The 12,878-nt window shown below is 50.7% G+C and overlaps 1 protein-coding gene across 1 annotated transcript; it reads right to left on the minus strand.

The window, feature by feature from the left end:
* Positions 1 to 7,245: 7,245 nt before the first annotated feature.
* Positions 7,246 to 10,380, minus strand: LOC124672311 (phytosulfokine receptor 2-like). Its single transcript, XM_047208561.1, has 2 exons — positions 10,334 to 10,380; positions 7,246 to 9,922 (listed from the first exon to the last, which is right to left on the minus strand). Exons 1-2 carry the CDS (start codon positions 10,378 to 10,380, stop codon positions 7,330 to 7,332), a joined length of 2,640 nt encoding a protein of 879 aa, XP_047064517.1. The 3' UTR covers positions 7,246 to 7,329.
* Positions 10,381 to 12,878: the final 2,498 nt, after the last annotated feature.

The following is a 12,878-nucleotide window of genomic DNA, read 5'->3' on the forward strand; positions in this document are numbered from 1 at the left end:
TGTTGTGCTTGATGCGGGCTAGATCTGGGCCAGGCAGGCCTGGATATGCCGGTGGCGGCGCGACGATGTCATCTGCGCGGATATGGCCACTAAGAGGTGGCGGTGCTCAGGGCTGTGGAGCCGCGGGCTGGTGGGCGGCAGACTGGTGTTGGAGAGTTCCCTAGGTCGGGTGGGTCGGTGCGAGTTGCCGGGCGACGGTGAGGCGGAGACGATGGTGATGACGAGCTTGCAGGCTGATCCCGGCCAGGCGGGCCTAAAACCGGTAGTGCTTCACGGGCCTTGTTGGGCCTGGGCTTTGTTGGCCAGTCTGTGTCTGTCTTGTCCATCGTCATGCGGTTGACGTACCCTACCATTTCCGCGTATGGACCTCGTGGGGCTTCTAGGCTGCGGATCTCTGAGGGTTGGTGGTTGTAGGGTTCGGGAGAAATCCTTGTTAGCTCGTCCGGCACCGATGCGGCGGCGCCCGCGAGTGTCCTCATTCCTTCTTGAAGGGCGCTACGGGTACCCCTGCTCCAGTACTTCACCCTGAGTATCGGGGGAAACCCTAGGTCCAGTCCGTTGTTCCGGGCAGCAGCGTCGTGTCAACGTCGCATCCCTTGCTGAAGGTGTTGCCTTGGCACTTGGTGATCTGGGTGCCTAAAGCGTGGTGGAACAACTTCGGAGGGCGCTAGCAGTTGCGGGAGGCCATCGTTTCGTCGATCTGCCACTAGCTTTCTTTGTATCTTTCTTTTCAGTTGGACATGTTTCTGTTGTTGTCCCAACACTTTTATTTGTTTCGTCTCTTGTATGGTGTGGTTGGTTTATTTATAAAGTGGGGTGAAAGACTATTTCGAGGAGTAATGCAGCACAAAAAGTTCATGGCAAAGAAGAGCATGTGCAAAACACTAAAATTATACTAGAGTGTTTTGAGGGCGCCAATGTAACACCCCGAAGAATATGACTTCAGAGGGGATAGAAATATTGCATTTACATAGCATGCATCTCCAAATGAGGGAAAATTGTGAACCTCTATTTTGAAAGGCATAAGTAATCGAGTTTGAACTCTAGTATTGTATTTGACCTAGGTCAACACTAGGATTTGAATTCAAACTTTGACGTGAACTTTGCATATTTGAAAATATAGGGTAAACAAAACTAAATTAACACTTTGAATGTGTGCCCTAGTCATGTACATTGTTGTTCGCTTAGGGATTTGATATCAACTATGAAAACACATTTCATTTGAATTCGAAATTGAGGTTTGACTTAGTCAAACTTGAATTCAAATATCAACAAATTAAAACTTAAATCTTGAGTTCATATTCATACATCTATCTCAAACCATACATACCCATTTCAATACAAGATCATATATGCAATTAACAACAGAAATTAAAAACAAAAAATTGAAATTTAGTCCAAATTCAAACGTTCATGATAAATCAAATAAAAATCATTAAATATGAGACAAAGACAGAAACACTCATAATTTTATTCTCTATAAATATAAATTGATCACAAAGTCAATTACATGAGAATGTCAAAGGAATAAAATTGTAGGAAAGAAAATCCTAATACAACCTAAGAATATAAAAGAAAAACCTATCTAAAATTCCTAACTACACCTATCTATCTACACCCATATTCATTTACTCATCACCACAACCACCATATCACTTGGTATTTCAAAACCTACACACAAACACAAACAAAGACCATTTGTCAAGATTAAAATGTTGGCTCCACCCAATTAGTGAAGCCATTTGATATTGAATCTAAAGGGTTTGCTCCGAGGAAGAATTCCTGGAAACAAATAGGACATATTTGGGGAGTTTTTTTTAAACAAAGGAAAACTGGAATTTCTCATCCATTCAAACCATTTAGGCAACCACTTGAACTCAACAGAACCTTGATCAACATTTTCTTTAAGGCAACAACAACATCACAAGGCAACACGCAAAGGCAACAAGGACAATAATAATCTTCTTAGGCAACATAAGCATCTTAGACAACATAGGAGGCAACAAAGTCACCCTAGGCATCATATATGAATTTACATCTTATAAAGTCAGCAAACAATATTACCCCACACATTTAAATTGGATTCTTTATAGCTCATAGAGAAATCAAATGAAACAAATGAACATAAAACTATTCATCGGAACATTTGAGAATAACCAACTCTTCACTAGCCCAAGTAAAGCTAGAAAGATAATAATCTAAAATCCCACAGATTAAAGGAAACAATTTCCTTAAGCCATTGAAACTAATCCATCATTTAAGAATCACAAATAATTATCATAGATAGTAAAATCTAGTTGTAATTGTCCAAACTGAACCCCATGACAAGATTACAATCATAAACTGACATGCCAAATAGGCATACTCAAAACCTACTATAGTGAAGGAGCATGGAGCCCCATGTATGTTTTTGCTAAATGATTAAAATCTCTATGGACTAATGTGTTCGTTGAGTTATGTTTGTAGGACTTGTCCATATACCATCCTTGAACCATATGTTGGCTTCATGGTTGAAAGATGAAGAGAAAGTGACGATCGAGATGATCAATGCAAGATGATCTAGGAGTGATCCAAAGTCTGATCATGAGAAGTCTTGAGCCAATTTCAAGAAAGTCTTGAAGAAGAAGAAGAAGTGAACTCTCATGTGCATTATCAAGACATCAACACAATGAAGAAAGAAGAAATGTTGTGCATTGAAGAATATTTATGAAGACAGAGCATGCCATCCAAATGGTGATCATGGATACATGAATATATGTTGAAGAAAAAACTCTCCCATAGTGGATTATGGGGTAGCAATCTGCAACATTTTATCAAGCAAGTGCAATCAAAAAAGGTGTTCCATCCTGAAGGGTCAAGATCCTGGTAGGGTAGTTGGTAGTACTATTAAGAGGGCTCTCATATGAGTAACTTGATCGTGTATCGTTTGGAAAGAGCTTAAACACTTGAATGATTTGCATTGTCTTTCTTGGTTGTTCTTCGCTCTTATCCATGTGATATTTTAGATTCTCATGACAAGCCCTAGCTCATCGAAAATGGATTTCGTACGGAAAACTTGTATTTTCAATGTTGGAGTTTTTCCCGGTTCTTACTGTTGAGAGGTTTCACCTCCAAATTCGTGGAAAAATCTACCCTACTTATTCTAAATATTTCCACCATTTATGGGGTAGCTCTTGTCGTTATATTTCCAACAAAATTTCTTTCACTTCAATCAGAGTTTCTAAACTTTAGATATTGCGGTTTTTGTAAATAGATTTCTGGACAAGTTAGATGACCCAAAGTTTCGGCCATTACGGCCAATACTACCGTCAGGCAGCTCAGCTTCTGCCCATTTTCTCCTTCCCCAACTTGTATGGCTGAAAAATTGGCCGGTATCACCGTCCCCCGGAAGTTGACAGGTACTACCTGCCCATGGTAGCACTGCCTTACTTCTGGTCAAGTTTCGGAAATGCATTTTTAAGGTGTTACCGGTACTATCGGCCGCCTGTAGTACTACCCTACTTCCGCCCAACACGTGCGGCGGTAGTACCGGCCAAGCCAAAAGGCAACACAACGGTCAAAAAGATGCAAGTGTTGGGCGGAAGTTGGGCAGTACTACAGGCGGCCGGTAGTACCGGCCAGCTTTCGGAATCCCAAAAAATGATTCTGTGATGACTTTAGTCAGGCACTTGTTTGCGTTGGGGACTCTCATATCACTTTGAAAGTTCCCGATTCACAGCTCCTCTTTGAGTCCAAGGTGGCGGTCACCCCTCTGCTGGCCGTCAATGGGCCTGTTGCTGACCTGGTGGCTTAGGTAGCGGCAGAGGTCGCGGCGAGGCTGGCCTCCACAAAGAAGAGGAGGAACCGTAGGGACGCAGACAAGGCCTTGAAGGCCTCACAGAAAGGGAATGTGGCCAATGAATGGCTTCCATTCATGTCCAACTTCGTGTTGGAGAAGATGTGCAGCTTGATCAAGACCGGAGTGAGAACTGACAAAGGATTCAAGGAAGTCCATCTGACTGTTGTGGCGAAGGCCCTATTTGAACACTATGGTGTCTCCGCGTGCTCCACTTAGGTGTACAACCACCTGAGGAAGTGGAGGCAGAGGTGGCTCACCATTAGCAGGCTGCCAGATCTAAGCAGGGCTCAGTGGTGCGAGGATACCAAATGCATCTTCCTCGAGGGTGAGCACTACTGCGGGCACGTCGCGGTGAGCACGCTCAGTCCACCTCACTAACTCTTTTGATCAGCGACGAGAAGAACTAACATCATTGTCCCTTTGTATCGTAGGATCACCCAAAGGACGCAGAGTTCCTGAATGTGCCCATTGCGAACTTCGACGAGATGCATACCATCTTCTCTTTCGGCCTCGCCACCGGCAAGTACGCCATGGGATCCAGTGGGCCCCTGGGCTCGGCTGCAGCTACTCCTTCACCTGAGGATGCTAAAACCCACGAGTCCGACACGATCATCCTCGATGGGCCACCTAAGAAGGCTGCCGACCCGCCTGACAAGGCGACCGCCGGAAAGAGGAATAGAGGTGCCTTCTCCGACGACGAGCTGGTGGCCTTCACCAACATGACTGTTGCCGTGAAGGACGTCGCACATGCCATCAGGGACAACAAGCTCACGGACATGCACCCTGACATGTACAACACGGTCATGTACATGCTTGGCTTCGCCAAGGAGGATCTCATGGCGGCGCTGAGCCACCTTGTCGACCACAAGGCCCAGGCTTACAGCTTTGTGGGCATGATCGAGCCACAACGCGTCGTCTGGCTAAGGAACTACCTTGACAAGTACCACTGCAAGTTGTAGTGGTGCCCTTGAGGGGGTGGTTTAGGGGATGCATGCACGGAGTTGGTGACCTTGATGCTGATGTTGATGATGTACATTTTGGTAGTAGCTAGGGTTGAAAGACATTTGATGGCCCTCTTTTGTAACTATGATGAGGTGGTATATACTAACCCCTCAGGCCTTAGGTGATGGTGAACTTGGGGTGTTAGGATGACACCCACTTTTGTTGTGGTGGTAGGATGACACCATAGTAGTGTAGGATGAACTTGTGATCCACTTTTGGAACGATCATGCATGCCCCTGTTAGTTTATCATTTGCTGTCAACACTTGTGTAGTTCTATTGCTCTGTTATGAATTGGTTCATGGTTGTGATCGATTACATGTTCTTTTTATGCCATGCTAGTGGTATGTGGTGTTCCGTGGACGGGTTCAAGGAATCTACGGCTCATGGAGGATCTGTCAAAACCAAGTCAGTGGCTACTCCAACAACAACTACAGAGGGTATGAAACATTGGATGAGGCACAACAAGAGTACCTCACCTTCCTGGAAGATGAGTTCATGGCAGATCAGGCGATCGATGAGCCAGTGCCATTAGCACATCTACCACCGGAGGAAGTGCATGCTCTACAAGGAGCACCACTAGAGGTACGCCAGAGTCGGGTCAAAAATTACATCATCGTCTTCCTCATCGTGGTGATCATGAGGATCATATTTTTCTGAATGGTGTGTGATCATATGTAACATGATATGACATTGTATTCTCACCCTATTTAAATTCTGGTAACGATATGGAACTGTAATTTGTGCAACCAAACAAGTTTTCGTGCGTGCAAGTTGGGCTGAAAGCAGACAACCAAACAATAGGACCTCGCTTCCTTACCCGGTGCAAAAAAAATCGGTCCAAGCAACCAAACAACATGCCAAATATACACCATGGCCCATCTTGCACGAGATGTAGATTTGATCACGCTGGCGCAATGGTGCAACGCCGCCCTTGGGCACCTTAGAGCATCTCCACTCGTCTCCCCGAGAAGCCCCCCATGACCACTTTTTTTCATCCGGACGGCGAAAAACAGCCCAGTCAGGTCCCCGGTTCCTCGTTTTGGTCCGGATTTGAGCTTATTTCGTCCGGACTCCCCACGCCAACCCCGGTTCCCCGGGGTCTTCCCGGGGGCTCCGGATGGAGCGAATCACGCACGCTGGGCCACCGTCGCCGAATCACTTCCCATCCTTTCTCTCTCCCCGACGCCACCGGCCACGCCGACCACGACCCGGCTCTCCCGCCCCGCCGGCCACCGGCCAAGCCGACCCACCGCCCCACCCTCCCGACCCTCCATCCACGCCGCCCCTCACGCCACTCCGCCTTCGTCCACGCCATCGGCGGCGGGCGCCCGGTCCCCGCCGGTCTCTTCCCGCTACCGAGCGGCCGAGGCCGGGTCTCTTCCATCCGCGCCGCCGGCCACGCCCGCACGCCGCCACGCCCCGAGCGAGGCCGTCCCAGCTCGCCGCCGCACCACCAGCGGCCGCCCGCTCTCCTCACTTGGTCGGCGCCGTTCTTCTCACTCGGCTGGCCCGCACACCCACCTGCTCACGTCCTGAGCGAGGCGAGGCCGTGGCGCCCTCGAGCCCGCGGAGGCGCAGTAGGTCGAGGCCAAGCGGGGCCAGCGCGGGCGAAGTCGTGGCCGGGCTGGTCGTGGCTGGCCGGCGGAGGCGCAGTAGGTCGAGGCCAAGCGAGGGCGAGGTCGTAGCCGGCATGGTCCATGGTCGAACACCTCATGAGCAGCTCGGCGTGGGGTGCACATGGCTGGAAGTTTGTTGCCCCCCATGCCAAAAATTGATCCAATCCGGAGCTAATTTCGTCCGGAATTCAGCCCGGGGGCCTCCAACGAGTGGAGATGCTCTTAGTCACTAACTACATGTAACTGAGGTGTCAAGACCACACTCACCTGGCCACACTATAAATAGCCAACATCCTAGGCCCCATAGCCTCACAACACACACTTCAACTTAGACTGAAAAAAAAAATACGAACACACTTGTGAGAGAGAGGGAGAGGAAGTAAGCAATTCTGCCTCAGCTAGCAGGAATAAGAAGTGATTTAGTCTGCAAAGGCTTAATTCTAGATCATGTGGTAAGGCAGGGGCAGCACGAATTTGTTTTCTGAGAACAAGTGCAGGCCATACTGAAAGATTAGTACTAGGGTGATTTCGCAGAGGTCCTGAATTCAGTTTCAAGATGAGATAAAATAAAAACCTAAAACCACAAGTTCAGGATGCAACTGCAACAGCATTTCCACAAGAACATAATTTTCTGAGGATGCATAAGTGCAACGCAGAGTTCCACCAAGCGAGAGCGAGACTTCAGACTTGCAGTTATGCCGGGTCACCATGTATTATAATGAAAGAAACCAACCACGGTTATTTACATCAGCTAAGATGCATCTTCTAGATTGATAGCTCTCAGATAGTTTCTCTACTGCTACCGTTTACCACCCCATGTCAGGAGCTAGATATTGACCCAAAAAGAACTGGAAAATTAGCACAGGGTATTATTATGGTGATACGCTGTCCAGCCATACGACGACTTGCTCTATCGATGGACGCTGCCGAGGATCACTGCCGATGCACCTGCACGCCGTGTCGAGAACCGACAGCAGCTGTTTCTCATGGTCTTTGCTCCAGATCAGCCTGTCGAAGATCTCCTCTTCCTTGTTCTCAGATTTCATCTGTAGAGCCCAGGAGACCAAGTCCCTGGATCCCTTGATTTTCAACACCTCCACGGGCCGTCTACCGGTGAGAAGCTCCAGCAGGACGACGCCGAAGCTGTAGACGTCCCCTTTCGGGGTGGCGATCAATGCCTGGCTGTACTCAGGTGGTATGTAACCCAAGGTGCCAACTAGGTCAGTAGTCACATGAGTGTCATAGGGCTGTATCAGCCTTGCCAGCCCGAAATCAGCCAGGTGCGCTTCGAAGTCTTCGTTCAGAAGAATATTGCTCGACTTCACGTCTCGGTGGATGATGTTGGGCTCGCAGTCCTTGTGCAAGTAAGCCAACCCCCTGGCTGAACCCTGAGCAATTTTGAGCCTTGACTCCCATTTCAGCATGTAACCGCCATCCGCCCTCTCGTGCAGCCAGTAGTCCAGGCTACTGTTCTCCATGTATGGGTAAATCAGCAACCTATCATTTCCATGGCGGCAGTACCCTCTCAGCGAAACAAGATTCTTGTGCTGAGCCTGGGACAGCGCTTCCACCTCGGCACGGAACTCCCTCTCCATCTGCCCACAGTCACCGGAGAGCCGCTTGACTGCCGCCTTCGTTCCATCTGGGAGGTAGGCCTTGTACACGAGACCAAATCCACCACAACCTATTATGTTGGCTTGATCAAAGTTGTTGGTCGACCTAATAAGGTCACTGACACTTAGCTCCTTGGCAGAATTCTGAAAGAACAGCACCGGCTTTGAGTAGGAATAATACGTGTCGTGACAAGCGCCTTCAACGTCTTCATCTCTGATGATAGCTCTTGCCTCCTTTTTAGAAATGTTAACCAAAATAACACACAAAAGTACTGCAAGTGCCAACCCCATGCAGACTGCCACTCCAAGTATTTTGTTTTTCCTGTTCCTGATGCTTGCTGCAGACGGCATGACGTTGTTAACATTAGTTTCTTCCCCAGACTGATTCAGGCTGCAAGAAGTTGACCTGCACAAACCAGGGTTGCCCTCAAAACTAGTGTTTGTGAAGGTGAAGAACTGCCCTCCATTTGGGATCGGCCCAACCAAGTGATTGTTAGCCACACTGAACTTAGACAAGAAGGTGAGCTCTGTCAGAGATGATGGAATCGATCCACTGAGATTATTGGAGGAGAGATCAAGAACCTCCAAATTCTGCATCCTGGAGAGTGCATCAGGAATGCTTCCAGACATAACATTACTGCTCAGATCCAGGACATGTAGCCCCTTTAAGTTCCCAAACTCGGGCCAGATAGTCCCATTCAGACCATTGTTGTTCAAGAACAGTGACGGCGGGAAATTGGAGAGCTGGTTATATTGCCGGCCGCTTGTGCTTCTGTTATGCTTCACGTACAGTGGCATGTTAGTGAACACCATACCCGGCGAATGCCTGGCCATGACAAGGCTCTTGAGCTGCGTCAAACTCCTCGGTACCTCGCCAACCAAGGAATTGTTGGAGAGATCCAAATAGCTCAGGTGGTCAAGCTCACCGATCCACGACGGGATGGCGCCGACCAACTGGTTCCAGGACAAATCAAGCACCTGTAATTTCTTGCAGTGAGACAGCCATTGTGGAAGCCTTCCCCTTAGAGCACAATCACCAAGGGCTAGCACCTCCAGGCTCTTGAGCCCACCAATGCCGTCGGTGGGCAGCTCCTCGCCCACGAAATTCTTGGTGAGAATGAGCGTGGTGAGGTTTTCACAGCGGCCCAGCACGGCGAGCGCCCCTGAGATGTTGTGCAAGCTGTTGTTGGACAGGGAGAGCATGGAGAGCGAGCGGAGCCGGCTGTAATCCTCGGGCAGCTTCCCGGTCAGCCTGTTCTTGGCAATGCTGAGGGACTTGAGGTCGCTGCAGTCTGCCAGGCTAACCGGGAGCGATCCGTTGAGGTGGTTTGTTGCAAGGTCGACAGAAGCGAGCAGTGGCATACCAGAGAAGTTGACGTGAGCGATCGGACCGGACAGGGAGTTGTTCCGGAGGTTGAGGTCGCGGAGAGACGAGAGCGAGGACAGCGACGGCGGCAGCGTGCCGGAGAAGCCGTTGGAGTGCGCGGAGAGATGCTGGAGCGAGGCGAGGTCGCCGAACACGTCCGGGAGGCGGCCGGAGAAGCGGTTGACGGACAGGTCCAGCAGGGTGAGGTTCCTGAGGTCGCGGAGGCGCGCGCTGACCTGGCCGGCGAGCCCGTTGGAGGCGAGCGAGAGCCTCCGCAGCCCGGCGTGGCCGAAGAGGGCCGCGGGGAGCGCGCCCGTGAAGGAGTTGCCGCCGAGGAGGAGCTCGTGGAGCGTGGCGGCGCAGGGCGGTGGGGTGGAGGGCGAGGGGAGCGCGCCGGCGAGGCGGTTGCAGGAGAGGTCGAGCACCTGCAGCGCCGGCGCGCCGGCGCAGAGGTCGGGCCCGAGCGCGCCCGAGAGGGAGTTGTTGCTGGCGTTGAAGGCGAGCAGGCCCCGGAGCGCGGCGAGGTTGGGCAGCGGGCCGGCGAGCAGATTCGAGGATAGGTCCGCGGCGCGCAGCCCGGGGATGGCGGCGACGGGGGAGACGCCCCCCGAGAGCGCGTTGCGGCTGAGGTCGAGCACCTGGAGACGCGCGAGGCCGGCGAGGGAGTCGCCCGGGATGGGCCCCCCGAGGCCCCGCCCGGGGAGCCGAAGCGCAGTCACGCGGCCGCCAGCGCAGCGCACGCCCTCCCAGCCGCAGCACGAGCCGCCGGACCACCCGGCGCGGAGGAGGTCCTCCCCGCCGGTCGTCAGGTTCCCCGCGAAAGCCCTGAGCGCGAGGAGGTCGTCCGGGTGGCACGCCGCCGCCGCCGCCTCCCCCTTGGGCAAAAGAACCGCGGACAGCGCCAAGAAAAGGAGCAGCGGCGACCGGAGCCAGCATTTCCCCATGGATTCCGCTCCTCTCTGCTCTGGCGTAGCCAAGAATTGCAAGAACTCAAAGAGAAGCCATCTGGGAGAGTGGAACTGTGGAGTGGGGAGTGAGATGGTGGAAGCAGGAGAAGGAGCAGCAATGATCGATGGGATTGATGCGAGGAGGACGCGGCGGAGTAGGCGTGACTCCACCTCACTCCAAAGTCCACTCTCCCACTCCACACTTCCACACTACCTCGGAGACACCACACACAAAATACAGTAGAGAAAAGCTTTGCGTCTCCGTTCCGTTTCTCCTTCTCACTCCTCACTGAGCTGGTGGTAACGGAAGGACGGTTGGACGGGTGTGCAGCTGTGGGTTGGCAGCACCACAGGCCACTCCATTAAAAACTGCTACTAGCACTACCGCATTCAAGTCTCGAGATGACGGGGAAAACTAGTGCATTCAAAGCATTCGTACTCCCATTACTACTCCTGACCTTCTTGCTGGCTCTGTTTCTTCGGGAATGTTTGGTCGCACTCTTTTTATCGATAGAGGATGTTTTATTATTTTTTTAGAAGCAATTAAATCCAGTCTCTGCATAAACAGGATGCATACAGCCGTTTATGAATTGCATCAACTTGTTTTCGAAGAATTGGGTGCAGTGAATGGTGATTTTGAAACGACATTTGCAATGCCTCGCCCGTTCTTCCAAACTTCACCCTGCTCGGTTCCATAATTTGTTTGTTTCCTATCAAATATCTGTGAGCAAGAGGGTCTAGATCCACTAAGCAGGAGAGGAATTGCTAAGTAATTGGCTTAATTCACGGTGGTGGACATTCCGCCCCTCCTCACTCATCCACCATGTCGTGTTCGTTTCGTCCTTCCCAAGTTCATCCAAGCCAAACCCACTCGCTACAAGCCAGCGAGTAATTGTAGCCAGACACACGCACTCAACGCACCAAGGCCGGATCAGCAAGACGGGCCGGCAACTTCTGAATCCTCCTTGGTCTCGACGTTGGGCCTGGCAGCCCATTCGCCACATATGGGCCCACCTTCTTCTCTTCAGTAACCACTTCCTTGACAGTATCGCTGACAATATCGTAGACGGAAACGGTACCCTGCGGGTCGCTCTCCAGGGCCAATCTCGCCGCAAAGCCCCCCCCCCTCGCGCCCTCCTCTCGTCGCCACTGCCGCTGGTCCTCGCCGCGGTGGCGGTGGACCCAACCGTTGTAGGTGGTTGGGGGTGGAGGTCGTCGGGATCCTCGCCGTGGCCGCTAGTAGGTCTGATTGGGTCATCGTCGTGCATCGTACAGGGCGGTGTCCCTAGTCGGGGTGGAGACGGAGATCTCTTCCCCATGGATGGAGTAAAGATGTTGGGCCGGCGGGTAGCGGTGGTGCTGATCCCAGGTCTCGATCTGGATGTCTCCCAGGCTGCCCCACCCCCCCTCGATCTCGATCTTCGCTGCGTGTTGGGCAGGTTCCAGTGGAGGATCGACCGTCTCATTTCCCTGCTGGCCTTGCCTTTAGGACGCTGGTAGGATTTGGAGCGGCGGCTTGCAGGTTTACGGCGGGTCACGTGGAGGCTGCTCGATCGGCATGAATAAAGGTGGTGGTCCTCGGATCTCTCTCGCGTTAAGACGAAGATCTTCCTTGTGCATGTCCGTCTGAATTTGGCTGGATGTTGAGTTCCGGAAGGCTCCGCTGGCAAATGTAATAGTGCTCGTGCTTGGAGTTTGCTAGTTTGGGAGGTATTCAGTCGTGCGCGCACATAAATTTATTTTGATCGTTTGGTTCTGGAGGGAGCGACGCGAAGCTCTATTTTGTGTTGCCACCGGATGACATTCTGGTTCATGGTGTATTAGAGACGAAGAATTTCTTGAAGACCGGATTGGAGGACCAACAGCGGAGGATCGAGTCTTGGTGTTGTTGAGGGGTTTGCTTGGTATTCTGGGTCTCGTAACAACATTATGCAAGTGGGAGCAGCAACACAGGTGAAATTCAGTGTCCTACCTTTCAGGGTGAAAATCCAAAGTCTAACCTTAATTGATTATGCGTGGCAATGGTCTTGTTAAAGGGATTGTTTTGAGAGCGGGGACTATCTCCAGGGTGAAAACCTAAGATGTTTTGATCGGGCGGTTGCATTGTTCCCTTCTTGAGACGTCGCTGGTGGAGAGCCTAGATTTCAGGTGTTTTCTTGGTGGCGGTTGTACTGTTGTTGCTAGGACTGGAGTACTGTAGCGGGACTTCTTTTTCTTATTTTTTTTTAGATGTGTGCATCCGTACTACCATTAAGGTACTGTGTTGCTGCAGAGGTTAGGTGTAATTGGTACCTATCGATATTAATATATTTCCTTTATCAAAAAAATATCTTAGATCAAACTTGGAAGCATCGCCGAGAAGATCGTTTTTTCTAAATAAGGCGAAGGCCCCTCAAATCTCTTTTAATTGACTCAGATTTATAGAGACTCGTTTTTTCTTAAATTCTAAAATAATATTTTAAAGTTCTAAAAATATATGAGAATACTATATATTC

Source organism: Lolium rigidum, chromosome 7 (genome assembly GCF_022539505.1).
Source record: "Lolium rigidum isolate FL_2022 chromosome 7, APGP_CSIRO_Lrig_0.1, whole genome shotgun sequence".
Lineage (NCBI taxonomy): Eukaryota > Viridiplantae > Streptophyta > Magnoliopsida > Poales > Poaceae > Lolium > Lolium rigidum.

Coding starts and splice junctions, on each gene's coding strand:
- LOC124672311 (XM_047208561.1), bottom strand. CDS start 10,380: ATGGGGAAATGCTGGCTCCGGTCGCCGCTGCTCCTTTTCTTGGCGCT. Junction 9,923..10,333: donor CTGCTCCTTTTCTTGGCGCT/GTCCGCGGTTCT, acceptor CTTCAACGCCAG/CAACAACTCCCTCTCGGGCG.